Source organism: Furipterus horrens, unplaced genomic scaffold, assembly GCF_987537825.1.
Source record: "Furipterus horrens unplaced genomic scaffold, mFurHor1.1.pri manual_scaffold_16, whole genome shotgun sequence".
NCBI lineage: Eukaryota > Metazoa > Chordata > Mammalia > Chiroptera > Furipteridae > Furipterus > Furipterus horrens.
In genome coordinates, this window is record NW_028327186.1 from 3,630,613 (window position 1) to 3,648,097 (window position 17,485).

The following is a 17,485-nucleotide window of genomic DNA, read 5'->3' on the forward strand; positions in this document are numbered from 1 at the left end:
ACAAGGTCGTTCTGGGATCCCCGATTCTGCAGGCTGGGCCGGCCTGTGTCACCTCACTCTGTCCTGCCCCCACCCTTCCTGCCTCTGCACCCTGCTCCGTTTTCTCCCGCCTGGAATTCACGGCCCTGCCCTCTCCCACGGAAAGCCAACTACTCCTGGAAACCCTGGTGCAGAGACTGCCCTCTTTACACCTCACTAGAGCTGTGTGACTGCCTGTTATGTAACAGGGGTGCCCTCGCGCTTTACTTGTGTTGGTACGTTCAGCAACGCTTACCTGAGTAGCGCTACGTACAAACCATCGTATAAGACGCTGGGAGGAGTCAAGATGCAGGCGCAGCGGATGAAAGCAACGATCAGGTCGTTTATGGTTCAGAGGGAAGAGAGGGGTGTGTGTGTGTGTGCGTGTGTGTGTGTGTGTAATGAATGTGCATCTAGGTGCCCTGCGTGATGGGTTTCTGGCCATAAGCATGTCATATAGGCCACAAAGCCAAGAAAGGATACCTCCCGTAGGGGGCACCGGCCTATCAGCAGAAGACCATCAGTTAGAAGGGAGTGGCTGTGTGTGCCCCTGAATCCCCGAGACATGTGGACAGGAAGGAAGCAGACACTGATCACTCCTAAAACTGAGCCCTTTCTAGGTCTTACACCCATCCAAATTTCTGCAGGGTTGAAATCTGTTCGACTCCAGTAAAAAGCAGAAATCCATTAACATGATGATACTCAAAATATAGACACGCTGGTGGAAAGCTTTCTGGGCTGGATGGAGCTGAAAAAAACACATAAGGTTTCTATATGGTCTAGGGTGAGTGTGAAAACTTTTATTTACAAAAGCTCTATTCTTGCCTGGCTGGTGTGGCTCAGTTGGTTGGAGCGTCATCCAGTAGACCAGAAGGTCACGGGTTCAGTTCCCAGTCAGGGCATATACCCGGGTTGCGGGTTCAATCTCCAGTCGGGGTGCATCCAAGAAGGCAGCCAATAGGTGTTTCTCTTTCACATCTTTTTTTTTTTTCTCTCTCTCCCTCTTTCCCTTCTTCTCTCTCTAAAAGCAATGAAAAAATGTCCTCTCCTGAGGATAAAAAAAAAAAAAAAATCTTTCTTTTGGTGCACAAATATGACAGGGCACTCAAATGTTTACCAAGCGGCCAAGAGGAAGGAGGAGGAACGCACCCTTAGGAAGACGCAGTACACTTGACATTGAAACCTAGCCGGACAAGCTCTGAAGCCCTCGTTACTTATTTGTGTGTAGTCCGGGTGGGATCACAATAAACAAGGGTGTGAGGGAAGGAAGCCAGCAATAGCATAATTAAATCCATGCACACTGAGCTACAAAATCAAAGGCAGCTGGATGTGGGGAGCCCAGCAATTCAAGTGTGTGGTTAGGGCACACCCGCTCCAGCCCAAACAGATGAACACTCATCTCTGCCCTCAAGCCCAAGCCTTTAAAATCTGGGGCCAACTAGAAGGAAGTTCTTCTCTTCCCAAAGGCCCGGTGCGATGCCTCACAGAATTTGTTTTCTCAGACACTGGTTGAAGAAGGGCTGGATGTATTTAAGAGCATTTGGCTCATTGCTGACAGGGAGGTTTGGGGGTGCTTGTCCCGTGATGGGGGCTGCGGTGCAGAAGGCCAGTCACCCCCTTGCCGCAATGCTCCCTGAAGCCATCGGGCATGACTGTCACAGTGAGTGAGCCGTGGGGCCACCATGGCACCTACTGCTTTCGGATCAGTACAACCTTCACTGGGGGAAGAAAAAAATGATTGTCCCATGAAGGGTTGGAGTCTACAAGGGCGTTAGCCTGGTTTTCACCATGGCAAGCTGTCGGCTGGCAACCAGGCCCCAGCAGACCAAGAGAGGGATCGGTCCTCTGCTCCAATGACGGGGACATGCCTCAGCAGTTGTGTAAGGGGGCTCCAATGTCACCTCCTTATTAGGTCTCTACTGAGCCCGTAGAGCAGGATTCGTACCTTTTCTCTCCATGTCCCCAACTCATTGTTCCCGTCAACGGTCAGTCCATGAGCCGTGACTTAAGGCTAATTGTGTGAGAATCTTCCCCACTGGAGACGGTGACTCCCTTCAGGGCACAGACTGGAGCTCGGTGACGAGGGGCCGTGACCCAGCAAAGGCAGTCAATAGAATTTGGATGTTAAAATGGGGTTTGGGGGGGGAAGACCCATGGGGGCTCACCTGAGTGAGGTCAAGGATGCAGAGGGGAGGGAACACGGCTGTGAGAGGGGGTCTGCAGATGGGTGCTGACAAGCCGGGGTGAATGCAGAGCCTCAAGGGCTCTCTGACAACCTAGAGGTTCCCAGAGGACAGGACTCAGCTGGACAGAGAGTCAGTGAGCTGGAGACGAGGTCCATGTCCCCATCCGCTAAGACAAACAAGAACTGACTGCCCGCAGTCCTTGCCCTTGGGAGAAGCTCCATGTGGGACTCAAGTCCCTGCACTCGGCGGGGACAGGCTCTTAAGCAGAGGGGGGCGTTTCACACAGAAGGAGATCGGACCTCGCCTAGCCATGTGCCCGGGCCTGTGAAGTACCCACTGCGGTTGGACCCAGGCGGAGGGCAATGGAGTGGCAGCTAGAAAGATGGTGTTACAGGCTGAATTCTTCTCCCTCTGCCCCCAAAAGATATGTTTAGTCCTCACCGCCAGGGCCTTAGAATGGGAGCTGAATGAGAAATAGGGTCTTTCCAGATGTGAGCAATGAGCATCAGGCCATTAGGGTGGGTCCTCAGCCTGATGACAAGGGGAGATCAGGAAACAGAGGTGGGCAGGTGCCTGCTGACATAATTTAAAGCAAACAAACGCAAGCGCATGCTACCAGAGAAATAAGATCCATGAGAAACGAAGTGCAAAACTAAATTGCGTGACAGCCTGTGATGGCATTAGAAACAGTCAACGTGGGACAATCTGTTGCCTCCGAGGGACACACTCAAGACTGCGCTCCAGAGGTCAAGCTGCGATCGCACGGTCACACCTTCCTGGTGGCTCTCCCGCTCACGTGTTCAGCTGTAACACCGTGATGGTGGGCACAGCTTGCCCAGAAAGAGCCTCAGAGAGCTGACCTGTTCAAAGTGACAGAACCAGGCTTGCAAATCAGGTGCCTGATGCTTGCTCTGGCCCTGCCCGTGTTCACGTGGCCACGGAAGGCTTGGCCATGGCCAAGTTCAAAGGCATTAGGAGAGCTAAACAAGGCACCTTGATTGTGGTCAAGACAATTTTCGCACGAACCCCAAATACAACCGTGCTCAATCTTTAAGTTCCAACCCAGAGCAAAATATGTACAAAAAAACCTAATAAAAATTCCGGGAAGGTATGAGCAGAATATAATAGATCAAATATGCCAAAAGTGGCCCTGGCTGGTGTGGCTTAGTGGATTGAGTGCCAGCTTGCAAACCGAAAGGTCACCAGTTCGATTCCCAGTCAGGGCACAGGCCTGGGTTGCGGGCCAGGTCCCCAGTTGGGGGCGTGCGAGAGGCAACCACATACTGATGTTTCTCTCCCTCTTTTTTCTCCCTGCCTTCCCTTCTCTCTAAAAATAAATAAATAAAATCTTTAAAGAAATATGCCAAAAGTGAAGAGAGGATTTATAAAGCTACCCACTGCAATAATAATGAGGAGGTCCCCGAACGGTAGGGCGCGGGGGAATGAATTGTTTTCGAATACATATGAACTTGCCCATAAACTGATTACATTCTGAGTGGGAAGGAAAAGTAAGTAGGAAAAAAGGAAAAGGAAAAAAAGGGAGGAACAGAAAAGGAAGCCTCCTTCATAATTTATCCCTAGACAAAGGCAAAGGAAATATGAAAACGAGGATAAAAGCTGAATTAAAAGTTACCCAATTATTGGGATATTAAAAATGCCCTTTCAAATAATGCGTGGGTAGGAGAGAAAAATCAAGTCATGGCAACAGAATATGTGTCTTAAAGCAGAAAGCATCACAAGCGATGGGGAACCGCGCACAACTCTGACCACCCAGCTACAAAACAGAAAAAGTGAAACATAACCGGTCTCGCCTCATTGAGCAAGAACAGCTCAAAGAGAGAAGGGCAATGAAAACAATTAGACCAAGATTAGAAAAACCATAAGGAAGTCAAAACCAGGAGGCTGAGAAATCAAACCCACTCAAGGGTCTTTGGAAACATAATAAAGTGGAAATGAAAAATAAAAGAAAATGTACCCTAATAATCTGGGCATAGAAGTGACAATTACAAACCCATGGAAAATCAGTGCTGATGTCCTCAGCCGGAGCTGACAACCTAACAATGCTAAGACGCAAGATTTGCTTACAAAATTAACAAGTCTCCAAGGGCATAGTAAGAGAAAGGAACAAAATAATGTAGACAAGGCGAAGAAGCAAAATAACCAGAGGATCATTCTCAGAGGTTCCTAATTCAATACATAGTTTTTCCAATCAAATCTTTCAACAACAACAAAAAATTCTCTGAGTGACATAAATAATTCTGTAATAGGGGACTCACTTTATTTTGCGAGTCAAAACCTGTTACCTTGCAAGGGCCATTAAGATTCCAGCCGATGAGATGCATGCATGTGGGTGCAAGAGGAAAATCTTCTGGAAGAGAAATCCGCAGCTGAACTCAGAGATTTGAGTTCTGCCTCCACCAAGGCCCACACCAAGAAGAAAGCATGGGGGTAACTTAGAGAAAACCATCAGCAGACTCTTTTAATCACCCAAATGCCAAAAAGTGTTCGATTTATCACTGATTCTTCACTAAAATTGTTAAAACTAGGTAAAGGTGAGTTTAAGAAAATAACACTGTGCTTTTTCCCCCTGTAATACTTCAGTTGTTCCTTTTAAAAACAGGAAGCATACAAGACATCTCCCGTCACTAGTTCCAACTTAGGAGCTTTGCCAATAGCTGTTTGAGAGAGAGAAAAAAAGCAAGAAATAAAAATACTATTTCTGCAATTAACTAAGCAACTTAACTTACTGTTGACAAACTATTTCCTCAAATTTTAAATAGAGACAAAACTTTCTACCTCACAGCATATTGTGTAGGAGATTGAAGTAGAATGCAAAGTACTTGTTACTATGAAGACCTATGTACATGGACGGGAGGTTACTACATATATAAAGTTTCAACCATTCATCCACCCATCCATCTACCCATCCATCTGTACAATCATCCATCCATTCCATCCATCTATCCATCTATCCATCCGTCTACCCATCTACCATCTACCCATCCATTTACGCAACCATCCATCCATCCAACCATCCATCCATCCATCCATCCATCCATCCATCCATCCATCCAACCATCCATCCATCCATCCATCCATCCATCCATCCATCCAACTATCTGTCCATCCATCTACCCCTCCATCCACTCACCTACCTACCCATTCATCCTGTTTCAGGCCCTATACTGAGTGAGGGACAAACACAAGGTGAACACAATTGTACAAGTTCCCTGCTTTGGAGAAGCTTCCAGTCAGATTGGGGAAATTCACATTAACCAAGAATGTACACACGAACCCCAACTTTGTTATGTGCTATGAATACAAAGGACAGGAAGTGGTAAGAAATATAAGGGGGGGGGATCTGCCCAGGCCTCTTGGTTAAGGAGGCCTTTGTGAGGATGTCGTGTGGGGGTGAGATTTGGAGGGTGGCCTGGGGTTGCAGAGCCATGGCGTGCTGAGCACCAAGGAAGCAGACATGCTTTTTCCTGGCTCCGCGGTGTCCCCCCACAGGTATGACAGGGATGGTACAGTTCCCCCGGCTGCTGGACACGCTGGTTTCTTTCCCCTCGTTTCTTCTTCTTATAAACAGCAGTGCTGTGACCACATGTGTGGCAAGTGCTTTTATTTTGATTCTTTTGAATGATGTCCTAGAGGTATATTTCAGAGAGGAAATACCAAATTCAGGACCGTGCCCTGGGAGAGGAGTTTTATAGCGTTTGCCACATGATGCCAATTACTTGCCACGCATATGGAACCCATTTATGGTGTCAGAGGCAAGACATTGGTGTGCCCGGTTCTCTGTGACCCTGCCAAGTGTCTTACTCAGCATTTCTATTTATTTTTACCAGTTTAATAGGTATGTGACAGCACTAGCAAGTTGTTTTAATTTGAACGTCTGTAATTGCCACCAAGGCTGTATATGTGTCCACGCTGTCATTTACCATCTGTTTTCTTATGTGAAAATTAACTGTTCATTTCTCTGTGCTTCTTACCCAGTGAAATTGGGGAGCAATGTGAGAGCAAAGGCCGGGGTCCTGACTTGGTCACCTTGGAGTCCCCAGCATGTAGCAGGTGACGTATAAATAGGTAATCCAATCATCAATTGATATGTAATTGTACCGATGATCAGCCCGGGCTGAGAGGTCACATTTGCTGCCTGCTCCCTCTTTAGAGCACTCTGCCAATAGGAACCTCACCCCCACGCCCCGAGATCACGCAGAGGGGGAAGGGCTGACTCAGCTCTGAAAACGTGCCGCCAGCCTACGGCCATACTGCAGCCGGTCTCATCTGAAAACATGCGGCCAGGGCACAGATACAAATATCTGAATGGCGGGTCACTCGGCATATTTAAGGTCCATAAGCCAGAGCTGATCCCCAAAACGACAGCAGGAGCATAATACAACATTCCTTTCCAGGATAGCTGGAAGATTTGGAATCAGGAGAGATTTTTCAAAGGAAAGCAATACTTGCCCCATGGAGTTGTTTCGAAATTAATTTCAGCTCCTGTCTACTTTCAAGGCCCAGCACAGCCCCAGGGGGCCCTCCGGTGGGGCCCCTCACGGTGGAGCAGGAACAAAGAGGGTTCTTCCTGGCACTGCTGGGTGTTCCTGCTCCTTTCTGGGTGTGCCAACGTAGAAGCCTGGTTATTTCCCAAGGCAGCAAAGCGACCACGGACAGGATATTCACCATGAACAGAGGCTGTCTTATTAAACATTCAGGCAAGTGTTTGGTGGCTTTTGAGAGGGCCACCGATGAGCCCGGCCAGGGGACAGCTTTGGCTAGGTCCCACGTGGCTTTGCTCCTGCTCTCTGAAAAGTGTGTCCAAGACCACGTGCCGTGGGCTCTTGGACATGCCTTAGCAAACACCAACCCAACTTTTGCAGGCAGTGGAAGTCAACTTGGGCTTCTCTGCAGAGCCTCGTTTGCAGTCAGGGGCAGGTTCTGGAAGCCTGAGGGTCAGGCGGTGCCTGACACAGAGACGCGAGGGAGGATTCTGAACCTCCCCGGCTGCGGCTTCCGGGGAGGCAGCGATGACAATAAAAAAAATATCAAAGAGCTGGTGGGGGGAGGCAGGCCACAAATACACACAAAAACAAGACCACTCCAGCAGGGTTACTGCCATGAATGCCAGAGAAGCCAAGGGCATTTGCAGGCCATGTATACATGAGTATGCAGGTGCAAAGCACCGTTTTTAGGCCTGCCCTTCTCTCGGATTCTGAACCAAAAATGCCGGTTTACTCTTCCCGGACGCCTGGAGAGCTAGGAACACCTACCTCTGGTTCCTGAGTCATTGCTGCCCCGTGCTGACGACCCCGTCTCTCCTGCCAGCAGCCCAGAAGGAATGTGCTGTCCCAGGTTAGAGATGAGGGCAACCACACGCGCTCACAGCAAGGCGCTTGCCTTTGAAATGGACTTGAATAATAATAAGACTGTAATAAAAAAATGCCCGCTGCTTTGGGGAAGCCCAAGGAATCCGTATGACTCAGGCTGCACTGTAATTTCATTTTCTCTTCTGATTCTACCCAAAAGGGCCAAGGAGAAGAAAAGCGACCTTGTCTTTCCGTGTTCACAGAATGGAATAGTCACTTCTGCACTCGGCATCTTTCTTGGCAAACACAGCAGCAGTTAGCCCACAGAAAAGATCATGGACCTAGATCTCTAGTTTTAACTGTAAGCCAAGAAAATCAAAGTCACCAGGTCTCAACCCTGGAAGCACCTTGGAATCACCTGGGGAATTTTTTAAAATTGCTGCTACAGGGGCCACCCCAGAGATTTGGATTAGTATAGGTGTGGCCTGACCATCGGAATTTTTAAAAGTGCCCAGGGATTCCAAAGCACAGAGAAGTGTGATTTGTATGAAAGATCTGGAAGGTACAGTTTAGGAATCGCAAAATGGGAAAATTTCCGAGTTCAGGAGATGGAGGTTCTGGTCTGAGCTCCACTGTTAGTATTTGCTGTCCTTGGATGAGTAACAAAATGTCTCTAAACTGCAATATTTTCAACTGTAAAACAGATGCCATTCTCTGAAGTTCTCGCTGAGGTGATAAAAAAATGCTGGGAAACACACCAGGCCCATGTTAGTATAACATTTAGATGACCACTAGTTCCTTTTGCAATGCGAGGCTAATATTCAATATTTATTGAGCACATACTATGTGCCAGGCCCTCTGCTAAGTGCACAGCTGTTCTCCACGATGAATACTATAATTATTTCTGCTTTATAACTCAGAAAGAAAAAAAAAGCGGTAACAAGGTACAGTAAGTAGAATATCAGTATTTCATTTTTTTCATTCTTACCCAAGGACTTCCCCACCCCCCATTGCTTCAAGAGAGAGAGGGAAAGAGAGAAACATTGATGCGAGAGAGAAGCATCAATTGGCTGCCTTCCATATGCACCTGTGTGCCTGAACTAGGGATTGAACCTGCAACCTAGGTGTGTGCCATGACCAGGAATTGAACCTGCAACCTTTTGGTGTACAGGATGATGCTCTAACCAATGGAGCCACACCAGCCAGGGCTAAAAGAAATCTTTAAAAAATAAATAAAATCTAGTAAGTTCCTTAACAGGCTACTGGAATATGTAAGTCCCTGGCTGGTTGAATAAAGTTCTAAAGACACAAAGTAAAACTGTCCAACATCATAAATGAAAAGAGAACTATAAGTACAGATAGAGAAAAAGAAAAAAAAAACCGACAAGTAAAATGTAAATGCTACACCGCATGATGGCAAATTCAAAAATCTAAAAGAAATGGATAATTTTCGACCAGAATTTAACCTCATGAACTGTACATAAGGGAAAGCAGACAACCTGATTGACCAATGACTTCAAAAAAGTCAGAAAATAAAAAACCTGTTTTGTCTAAGAAAACGTTAACAATAAAAATTCCTATGCAACTTCTCCATATCGGAAGACAGAAAATTCCCCAAGTCATGTTGTAAAACTAGCATAGCCTTATATCAAAATCTCATAAAAACAATAAATATACACAATGATAGTTCAAGTCAGCTATAAACATCAATGCAAAAATTGTAAATAAAATATCAGTAGATCAGATCCAGCAGTAAAAAAAAAAAGCCAATTAGCATTTATTACAGAAATTAAAGAGTCAACATCTTTCATTTTCATTCATTACATTAATAAATAAAGTAGGAAAGCTACACAAATATATTAATGTTATCCAAAATGGGATTTGACAAACTTCAGCAACCTTTTCTAATAAAAGCTGCAAGCAAAAAGAAATGTATGGAAACTACCTACCTATCACGACAGTCTATTTATCAGAAAATCTACAGCAAATGCTCATACATTGCTGAGGCCAGGACCTTTAAAGTCAAGAACAAGAGCAACGAATCTGCTATTATCATGAGTATTTAACTTTTGAAATGTCTCGTTATTCATAATAAGCCATGAAATCAAAGAGGTTATATAAATGTTAGAAAAGAAGAGACAAAACTGTTTTGAACTTGCAGATGCCTTGGTCATATACCTAAAAGTCTCAAGGAACTCTTCTAACACTCTTAGAATTAATAAGAGAAGCCGGTAAGGGGACTGGATAAAACATAAATAAACAACGTTAGGTTGGAAAGGGAAATAATAAAGAATTATATGTCATTCCGTTGAAAGAATGCCAAAAGCAATAAAGACGACACAAATGAATGAGACAGGTCTAGGACCTTTAAGGAGAAAATAACACCATGTCATTAAGAACACACATGAGCACCGACAGAGTCGCCATGGGAAAGGCACAAAATGGAAGAGAAAATATCTACTAGCCATCAAGATATTTTTGAAAAAATATAATGGGGAGAGAACATGCATTAACAGGTTATAATCAAAACAGTATGTCATCGGCCCAGAAACAGATGACCAGGCAGGGGACCAGTAGAGAGAACCCACGAGGTACACAGGTGTGCCTTGGGGAAGGTGATATTGATGTCATTTCCATTCAGAGGTACAGGAAAGCTTTATTTTACTCACGGTGCTGGAAGTACTGCCCACCCATCCAGAGGAGATAGAAGGTAGACTCTCCCTCATACCGTTGTCGTTGTCGGCAGCCGTCCGTCTCGAGAGACGATGGTGTAGCTTCTTAAGAGTCTATCTGCACCGCCGAGAATGGCTGTGCAGTCCGACTCGGGAGTGACACGGTATCTGTCTCCTCCCGTGTTGAATCGACACCTTGCGATGACGCTGGAGTGTCCTCTCCAGTGAAGCTGAAGCTACAGAGCCTGGGCAGGGTGATATGGAGGGTCTGCTGTTGCCCATGCAGCAGACCCCCCCTCTCTTCGCAGCTGAAGGATCCAAGGGAAAGACGGAGTCAATACAGCTTGGCTTCAGGTGCGCCGCAGGAGTTGCCGGTGTTGACTACAACGTCAAACCGCTTTAGGGACTCCTCATACCAGATACACAAATAAATAACAGAAACACTAAGTTTAAAATGTAAAAAATAAAATAAAGATACTACGAGCTTCTAAAAGAATATTTCTATAAAGCTGAGGTGCAAATGACCTTTTTCTATCATGCAGACGCAGTAAGAAAAAAATAGACATAATTCATTATGTATTCTTATGTCTTTGTTATTGCAAAGGTAAGAGACAAAAGAAAAATAATGGGTAGCAAAAAAAATACTGGCAATGTGTATGATAAATAAAGGTTTAAAATCTCTAATATACAAAAAGCCCCTCTAAAGTGAGATACATAGAACAAACAACCCTTTAGAAAAATAACCAATAATCAGTCATGGGCAACACACATAAGGGGAAATGCAAATAGTTCATGAAAATACTAAAAGATGCTGAATGTTATTAATTACAAATGTGGACATCAAAACAAGAAAATATCATTTTAACCCATCAGAATGATAAATATTTAAAAGCTTCTTAATATTTAGTGCTGGCCAAGGTGAGGGGACAGAAGCTCCCATGTATTTCTGGTGAAGCTGTGAACTCCACAGATTTTGGGGGAAGTGATTCCAAAGCAGTCCACTTTTACAACTTTGATCAGAGGGGGGCCCCAAAAACTGGAATTATCTTCTGGAGGATGGGCCCCTTGTAGTACCGGCTTCCCTGCTAGGTGAATGTTCTAGGAACCCATCTGTATCAATGTGCCAGCTGGTGTTGTTGTGAGAGGCTGCATTAGGTTTCAGTGAATTTTTTCTGAAGACTCTTTCAATGGGCGATTTAAGAGCACATCTGCCCACACCGCGCTCAGTGTTCAGCAGTTTTTGACCAAAAATGGCCTGACCCCCATGCCCCACCCTCCCTATTCACCTGATCTCACCCTGAGCGACATTTTTCTTTGTTGCCCCAGATGAAAAAGTCCTCAAAAGGAAAAGTTTTGCCGATGTGGAAGTGGTGAAACAAAAAATGGCGGAAGCACTAAAAGGCATCAACATTGACACGTTCATAAATTGTTTTGAGCTGTGGAAAAAAATGTCTCGATAGGTGTGTTGCATCAAATGGAGAGGCCTTGGAAGGTGACTGAAGTTTAAACGTGTAAGAATAAATACACAGTTTTTATAAATAAATTTTGGGGTTTTTTTTTTTTTGGCGGGGGAGGATGTTGCCTCTTGTAAATGAATATCCTAGAAAGCTAGGCTATAGTACAAGGAAGCAAAACCCAGAAATAATCCAAATGCCCACCAATAGGAGAAGGGCAGAGCCAACTAGACTACATCCATGCTCCTGATTTAAGGCACATCCTTAAAAGGGTGACTTGTAGCCACATTCACTGCCCCACAGGGAGTCCGTAACAAGCCACGTTGAAGATAATGTAAATAACACAATATTATTTTTGTGATTAAAATGGAAAACTAAAACTAAGCCCTGTATATGACTTTTCCAGTTTTACTGAGATACAACTGACATCTAACATTGTGTGAGTTTAAGGGGTACAAAGTGTTGACTTGATACATTTATATGTTGTGAAATGGTCACCAGCATCGTGTAGCCAGGGCCTGTCACATGGCACCTAATTGCCATTTCTTCTGGGTGGTAAGAACATTTAAGATCAACTCTCTTGGAAAATTTCAAGTACATAATATAGTATCATTAACTATAATCACAATGCTGTGCATGAGATCTCCAGAACTTATTCATCTTTCATTATTACTATTATTATTATTAATTCTCACCCAAGGGCATTTTTGAATTGCTTTTTGAGAGAGAGGAAGGAGCAGGGAGAAAGAGAGGAAAAAGAAAAACGTAGATCAGTTGCCTCTGGTATGTGCCCCGACCTGGGGACTGAATGCGCAGCCTAGGCAATCGCCCCAACTGGGAATCGAACCCGCAACCTTTCGGTATATGGGACGACGCTCCAACCAACTGAGCCACACTGGCCAGGGCCAGACCTTATTCATCTTTTAAATAAAGTTTGTCCCTTTTGACCCACATCTCCCCCATTCCCCACCCTTGCCCCTGAAAAACACCATTCTACTTCCTGTTTCTATGAGTCTGTCCTTTTAGCTTCTACATATAAGTGAGATCATACATGATCTGCCTTTCCCTGTCTGGTTTGTTTGACGCCCTCCGAGTCCATCCGTGCTGTTGCAAAGGACGGGGCGATACCTTCTCTCCCGTGGCTTGAAATCACTCCACGGGACAAACAGATCCCCATCCCTCCTCCTTTATCCATTCCGCCGTAGCACGCACTACTCACCATCTTCCCCGAACAGCTGCTGGGCAAGGCACTGGCTTCGATGAAGTACTTCCTGAGCAGACGCTTGCTGGGGTCAGGGCTGTCCAGTAAGATGTAGGAGCAGAAGAAAGCCCCGTGCCGGAGCAGGAATATGGCAATGTCTTCGTTCCCTAGAAGACAGACACAGAACGCTCAGGGCGGCTGCCATGAGGGGTGCGTCCCACCTGTCCAAGGTGGCAGGTGCTAATATGTGGGAAAAAAAAAAAAAAAAAAGACACAGGATCTCGTGCTGGTTGAACTTGTCCTCCACTTCCCTTGAGGCATCAAGTTCCTGTTAGCGTGAGTTTTTGTAGGATCCTGCCCTTTGCAGTGCCGCCTACAACAGGCCCATTTGTCCCTGAAATTTCCTTTCATGGGTCACATGGAGGGGACGCGGGGGTAAAGGAAGAGGCAGACATTTCTAAAAAGAAACAAATAACAGGAGTTGCAAATGTCTCCACGCAGGTGACCGAGAGCCAGGGATGAGGGGGACGATGCTGCCCTCTCTCTCAAAACCGTGATGGTTCTCCCGGGAGGGACTGACTGCGGGACCCACCTGACTTGATGGCCGCGTAGAGGGGCAAGCGCACGATGACGGGGAACTCGTTCTTCCTGACCGCGTAGCTCTCGGGGTCGGCCCCGTGTGTCAGGACGAGGAGCTTCACCAGCCCCAGGTGGCCTTGCTGACAAGCCAGGGCCAGCATCCAGTTCACCAGCCGCTGGTGGCTGCAGGGACCTGGTGGGAGACAGCAGGCAGAGGCACAGTGACGCTGCAGGGCACAGGTAGCTCCCACGCTGGTCTCCCCTTAGACCATCCGTAAAATCCAGCTGTCCTGTTTCCAGCTGAATGCCAGTCACTTCTGCTGAGCTGACCGTGTTTTCTGGGATAGTCCCTCTGAATGGCCTATTACGTTCCCCACACCATGACCAACCCACCTCTGCATCCCATGATGCCAGGTGAGGGAAAGCAGCATTCAAAACAATATACGCTGTGATCGTAACAGAACACAAAATACGTGGCAGTAAGACTAGAAGGAACCGCCCTGGTATGATCTCTGGGCCGTGGGAGTCTGAACGCTCCCCTCCCCCACATGGCCCTGACCTCATCCCTAGAGTAGAATTATACACAGGGGTATGGATCTGGGAGACAGGCAGTTTAGGGTAAAAATTTGGCTGTGTAATCTTGGACGACACATTTCTTAATCTCTCTCTGACCCAGAAGCGACTACAGGGCTGGGACCATCGTTTTAAAAAAGTCTCTGTGTCTCTGAGGTTCTGCAGAGCGTCTAATGCTTGGAAAATACTCAAGATATGTGAACAGTGCAATTAGACCAGTAAATCAGCTGTTTTGGATTCTTGGGGGCTAGAACAGAGCTGAGCTACTCTCAGGGATCCCCAAAGACAGGGAGTGAGCTACCGGCTCCCTGGGCTGCCCAGCTCCTCCCTGCTTGACCTAATCTGCACCCATGGGCCCTAATACTGCCCTGATTTCTCCCTCCATAACCTCATTCTCCCTTCAGGCACGAGAGGGGCACCATCTCAGGACTAACTCTGACTGCAAATCTATTCCAAAGCGCACAGTTGAACACCCCCTGACAGGACCGCTGCATAATCTGTGGGGCCCCCTATTTAAAGATTATTAAAAATTTCAAGACGGGGACAGCAGGGCATTAAACCAAGTGTAAGGCCCTTTAAGGACAGGGCCCTGTGTGGCCTGCTCTGGACCCAAGCAATAGCCTAATTTTCAACGACCACTGGTGAGGCAATGCCTCAGCCTATACTTGTTGCGATGCCTGAACTTATATAATATTGCGGATCTGAGGCCACCATGGGACTACCAAGAGAAAAAAGCGACTTGTTACTAAAAAAGCAGCATCAGATGGCACATCCAAACCACACAGTCATATTCAGCGGTAAAAAGGACTGAGCTGTGAAGACATGAAAAGATACAGAGAAAACTTAAATGCATGTGGCCAGGTAAAGAATCAATCTGAAAAGGCTATATATCATACGATGTTGCCTACATGACATCCTGGAAAAGGCAAAACTATGGGGACAGCAAAAAGATTAGGGTGGCCAAGGGTTGGAAGTGGGGAGGGAGGATGAATAGGTGGAGCACAGAGGACTTTCAGGGCATTGGGACTATTCTGTATGACACTGTAATGGTGGACACATGTCATCATGCATTGTCCTAACCTGTAGAAGGTACCGCCCTAAAGGAAGCAATGGATTTGAGTTAGTAATTCTGCATCAATACTGGCTCAACAATTGTACCAAATGTACCACATTCATACAAAATGCAATAGTAGGGGAAACTGTGGGACTGGTATATGGGAATTCTCCGGATTCCCGCATCAATTTTTCTGGAAACCTAAAACTACTTTAAAAAATTAAGTCTACTAAATTTGAAAGAAAGGAACACAGACCCTGTTCTTCATCAAACACAGGGTGAGAGAATTTCTGTCATGGGGTGTGGGATGTGGTGTTGCTGCTAGAGCTCATGACTGGTAAACGTGTGAAGAAATAAGCATTTTGGGGTGCAGCCCTCCCAAATGCCTGTCTGACTCCTAAAAGGGTCCCCTGAGTGGCGGCGAAGAGCTCATGAGCTGGGATTTACCTGGTAAAGACTCGAGTAATTCATGAACGACGTCCGTGTGCCCGAAATGCGCTGCCACCACGGCCGGGTTGTCATCGGTGGGCTCCGTCGGCAGCCCCACCCGTCTCTCGGTGAGAAGGTACCGGACGGTCTCCAGGTCCCCATAGGCGGCTGAGATGCTCAGGAGCTGGCCCTGCACAGCACAGACCAGGGGCAGGACACCAGTGAGCCTCACGGTGTCGGAAATCGCCAAGAGATTCAACCCCACGTGCTTTATGAAGTCTACGGGCAAGACCAGAGCTGAGCTGCCCAGCGTGGCCCCACTGGGCGCACGTGGCGGTTGAGGACTTGAAGGGTGGCCCGTGCAGAACCAGAGGTGCAGAAGGCATAAAATCACAGGCGGTTATTCAAAGACATGGTACAAAAAAGGTAAACTATCTCATCAATAATATTTATATTGATTACCTGTTGAAATAATGATCTTTAAAAAAAAATCCTCATCTGAGGATATGTTAATAGGTTTAAGAGAGGAAGCAGGGGGAGAGAGAGAGAGAGAGAGAGAGAAAGAGAGAGATCAATGTGAGAGAGAAGTATCAATCGGTGGCCTTCCGTACACGTCCCAACCAGGAATGGAACCTGATCAGGAATCAAACATGCGACCTTTTGGTAGTACAGGATGATGCTCCAAGCAGTCGAGCCACCCAGCCAGGGTGAAATGATGATCTTTAATCTATTCAGATTAACTAAAATGGATTATTAAAATTTACCTGTCTCTTTTTATTTTTATCTGTTTAATGTGACCGCTGGAAAACTGGATGTTGTCTATGTGGCTGGCACTACGTTTCTTTGGGACAGAGCGCAGGAAGATGGGGATGGTTGAGCATCGCCACGCGGCGCCCAGCTGAGCTCAGGGACCACCTGACACGTGCTGTGTGGGCCTCAGAACAGGAAGGCACCCGGGCTCCCTGGAGGGACCCCCTGCAAGTTACTCATACATGGACACAATGGAAGGGGGCACTCAGACCTGAAACTGGGGACGTCGATTCTGCAGCAACGTGCAGTGGGACTCTTGACTTGGTGGCCCAGAGGAAAAGGATAGGGTGAAAATTGGACCTGTGGGCCAGACAGTATATATTTTTTATTTTTAAATTTTTTAATCCTCACCTAAGACATCGTTTTTCATTGTTTTTAGGAAAAGAGAAAGGGAGAGGAAGAGAGAGAGAGGCATTGACAGGTTGCCTCTTATACGTGTCCTGACCAGGGATCGCATGCGCTTGGACTGGGGATCGAACCTGCAATCCAAGCATGTGCCCTGACTGGGAATCGAACCCACAACCTTCCAGTTACAGGATGACACTCCAACCAACTGAGCCACACCGGCCAGGGCCAGGCAGTATGGGAATACATGACCAAGGACATGCAGATTCAGCGAGGTTGCATAATTTATCCAAGATCACACAGCTAGTAAGTGCCTGTTATAAACGAACCATAAAAATGGCTCTGACTTGTTTGTCATGGGCTCCCTGGGTCTGCAAAAAGGATGCTGAGATAGAGGCGGGGTGGGCGGGTGCCGTGTGTGATTGCATCACTGAAATCGTAAGTGTCCCTGGCACTTGGCTGCTTCCCAGGACTTGGGCATCAGCGCTGTTCGGGGAGGCAGATGCGGAACCCAGGCCGGAATGAAGCGGCCGGTGTGACGCCAACATTTCCTGAGGACTTAGCTGCGTGTGAGACACTGGGCTGAGCCCGGAGGATGCCAGTGGCGATTTCTGGCCACCATGAGTTTACAATTACGTTTGAGTCATGACTTTGCCTGAAACGGCCACAAGCAAGCATATGCTGCTTGCTGAAGAGTTCAGGGAACCAGTGTCTTTGGAGGTCACTTTAGGGTGAGATGGGCAAGGATGCGCCAATGAAGTCCCAAGGGTGGAAACTGATATTTATCAAGCTCTTACCATGTGTCAGATGCCACATGGAGTACTCTATTGATGTGTGATTTAATCCTGATAGCAG

At 46.6% G+C, this 17,485-nt stretch overlaps 1 protein-coding gene across 2 annotated transcripts in view; it reads right to left on the bottom strand.

Annotated features, from left to right (window-relative positions):
- Window positions 1-17,485, bottom strand: part of LRRK1 (leucine rich repeat kinase 1) — a 90,446-nt gene that overhangs the window by 45,877 nt on the left and 27,084 nt on the right. For both annotated transcript variants that reach the window (XM_090263862.1, XM_090263863.1), the window contains exons 3-5: window positions 15,494-15,665; window positions 13,433-13,612; window positions 12,859-13,007 (exon numbers count right to left, since the gene is read on the bottom strand). In XM_090263862.1, the coding sequence (XP_090119988.1) occupies window positions 12,859-13,007; window positions 13,433-13,612; window positions 15,494-15,665 (501 nt within the window). The remainder of the gene's footprint in view (window positions 1-12,858; window positions 13,008-13,432; window positions 13,613-15,493; window positions 15,666-17,485) is intronic.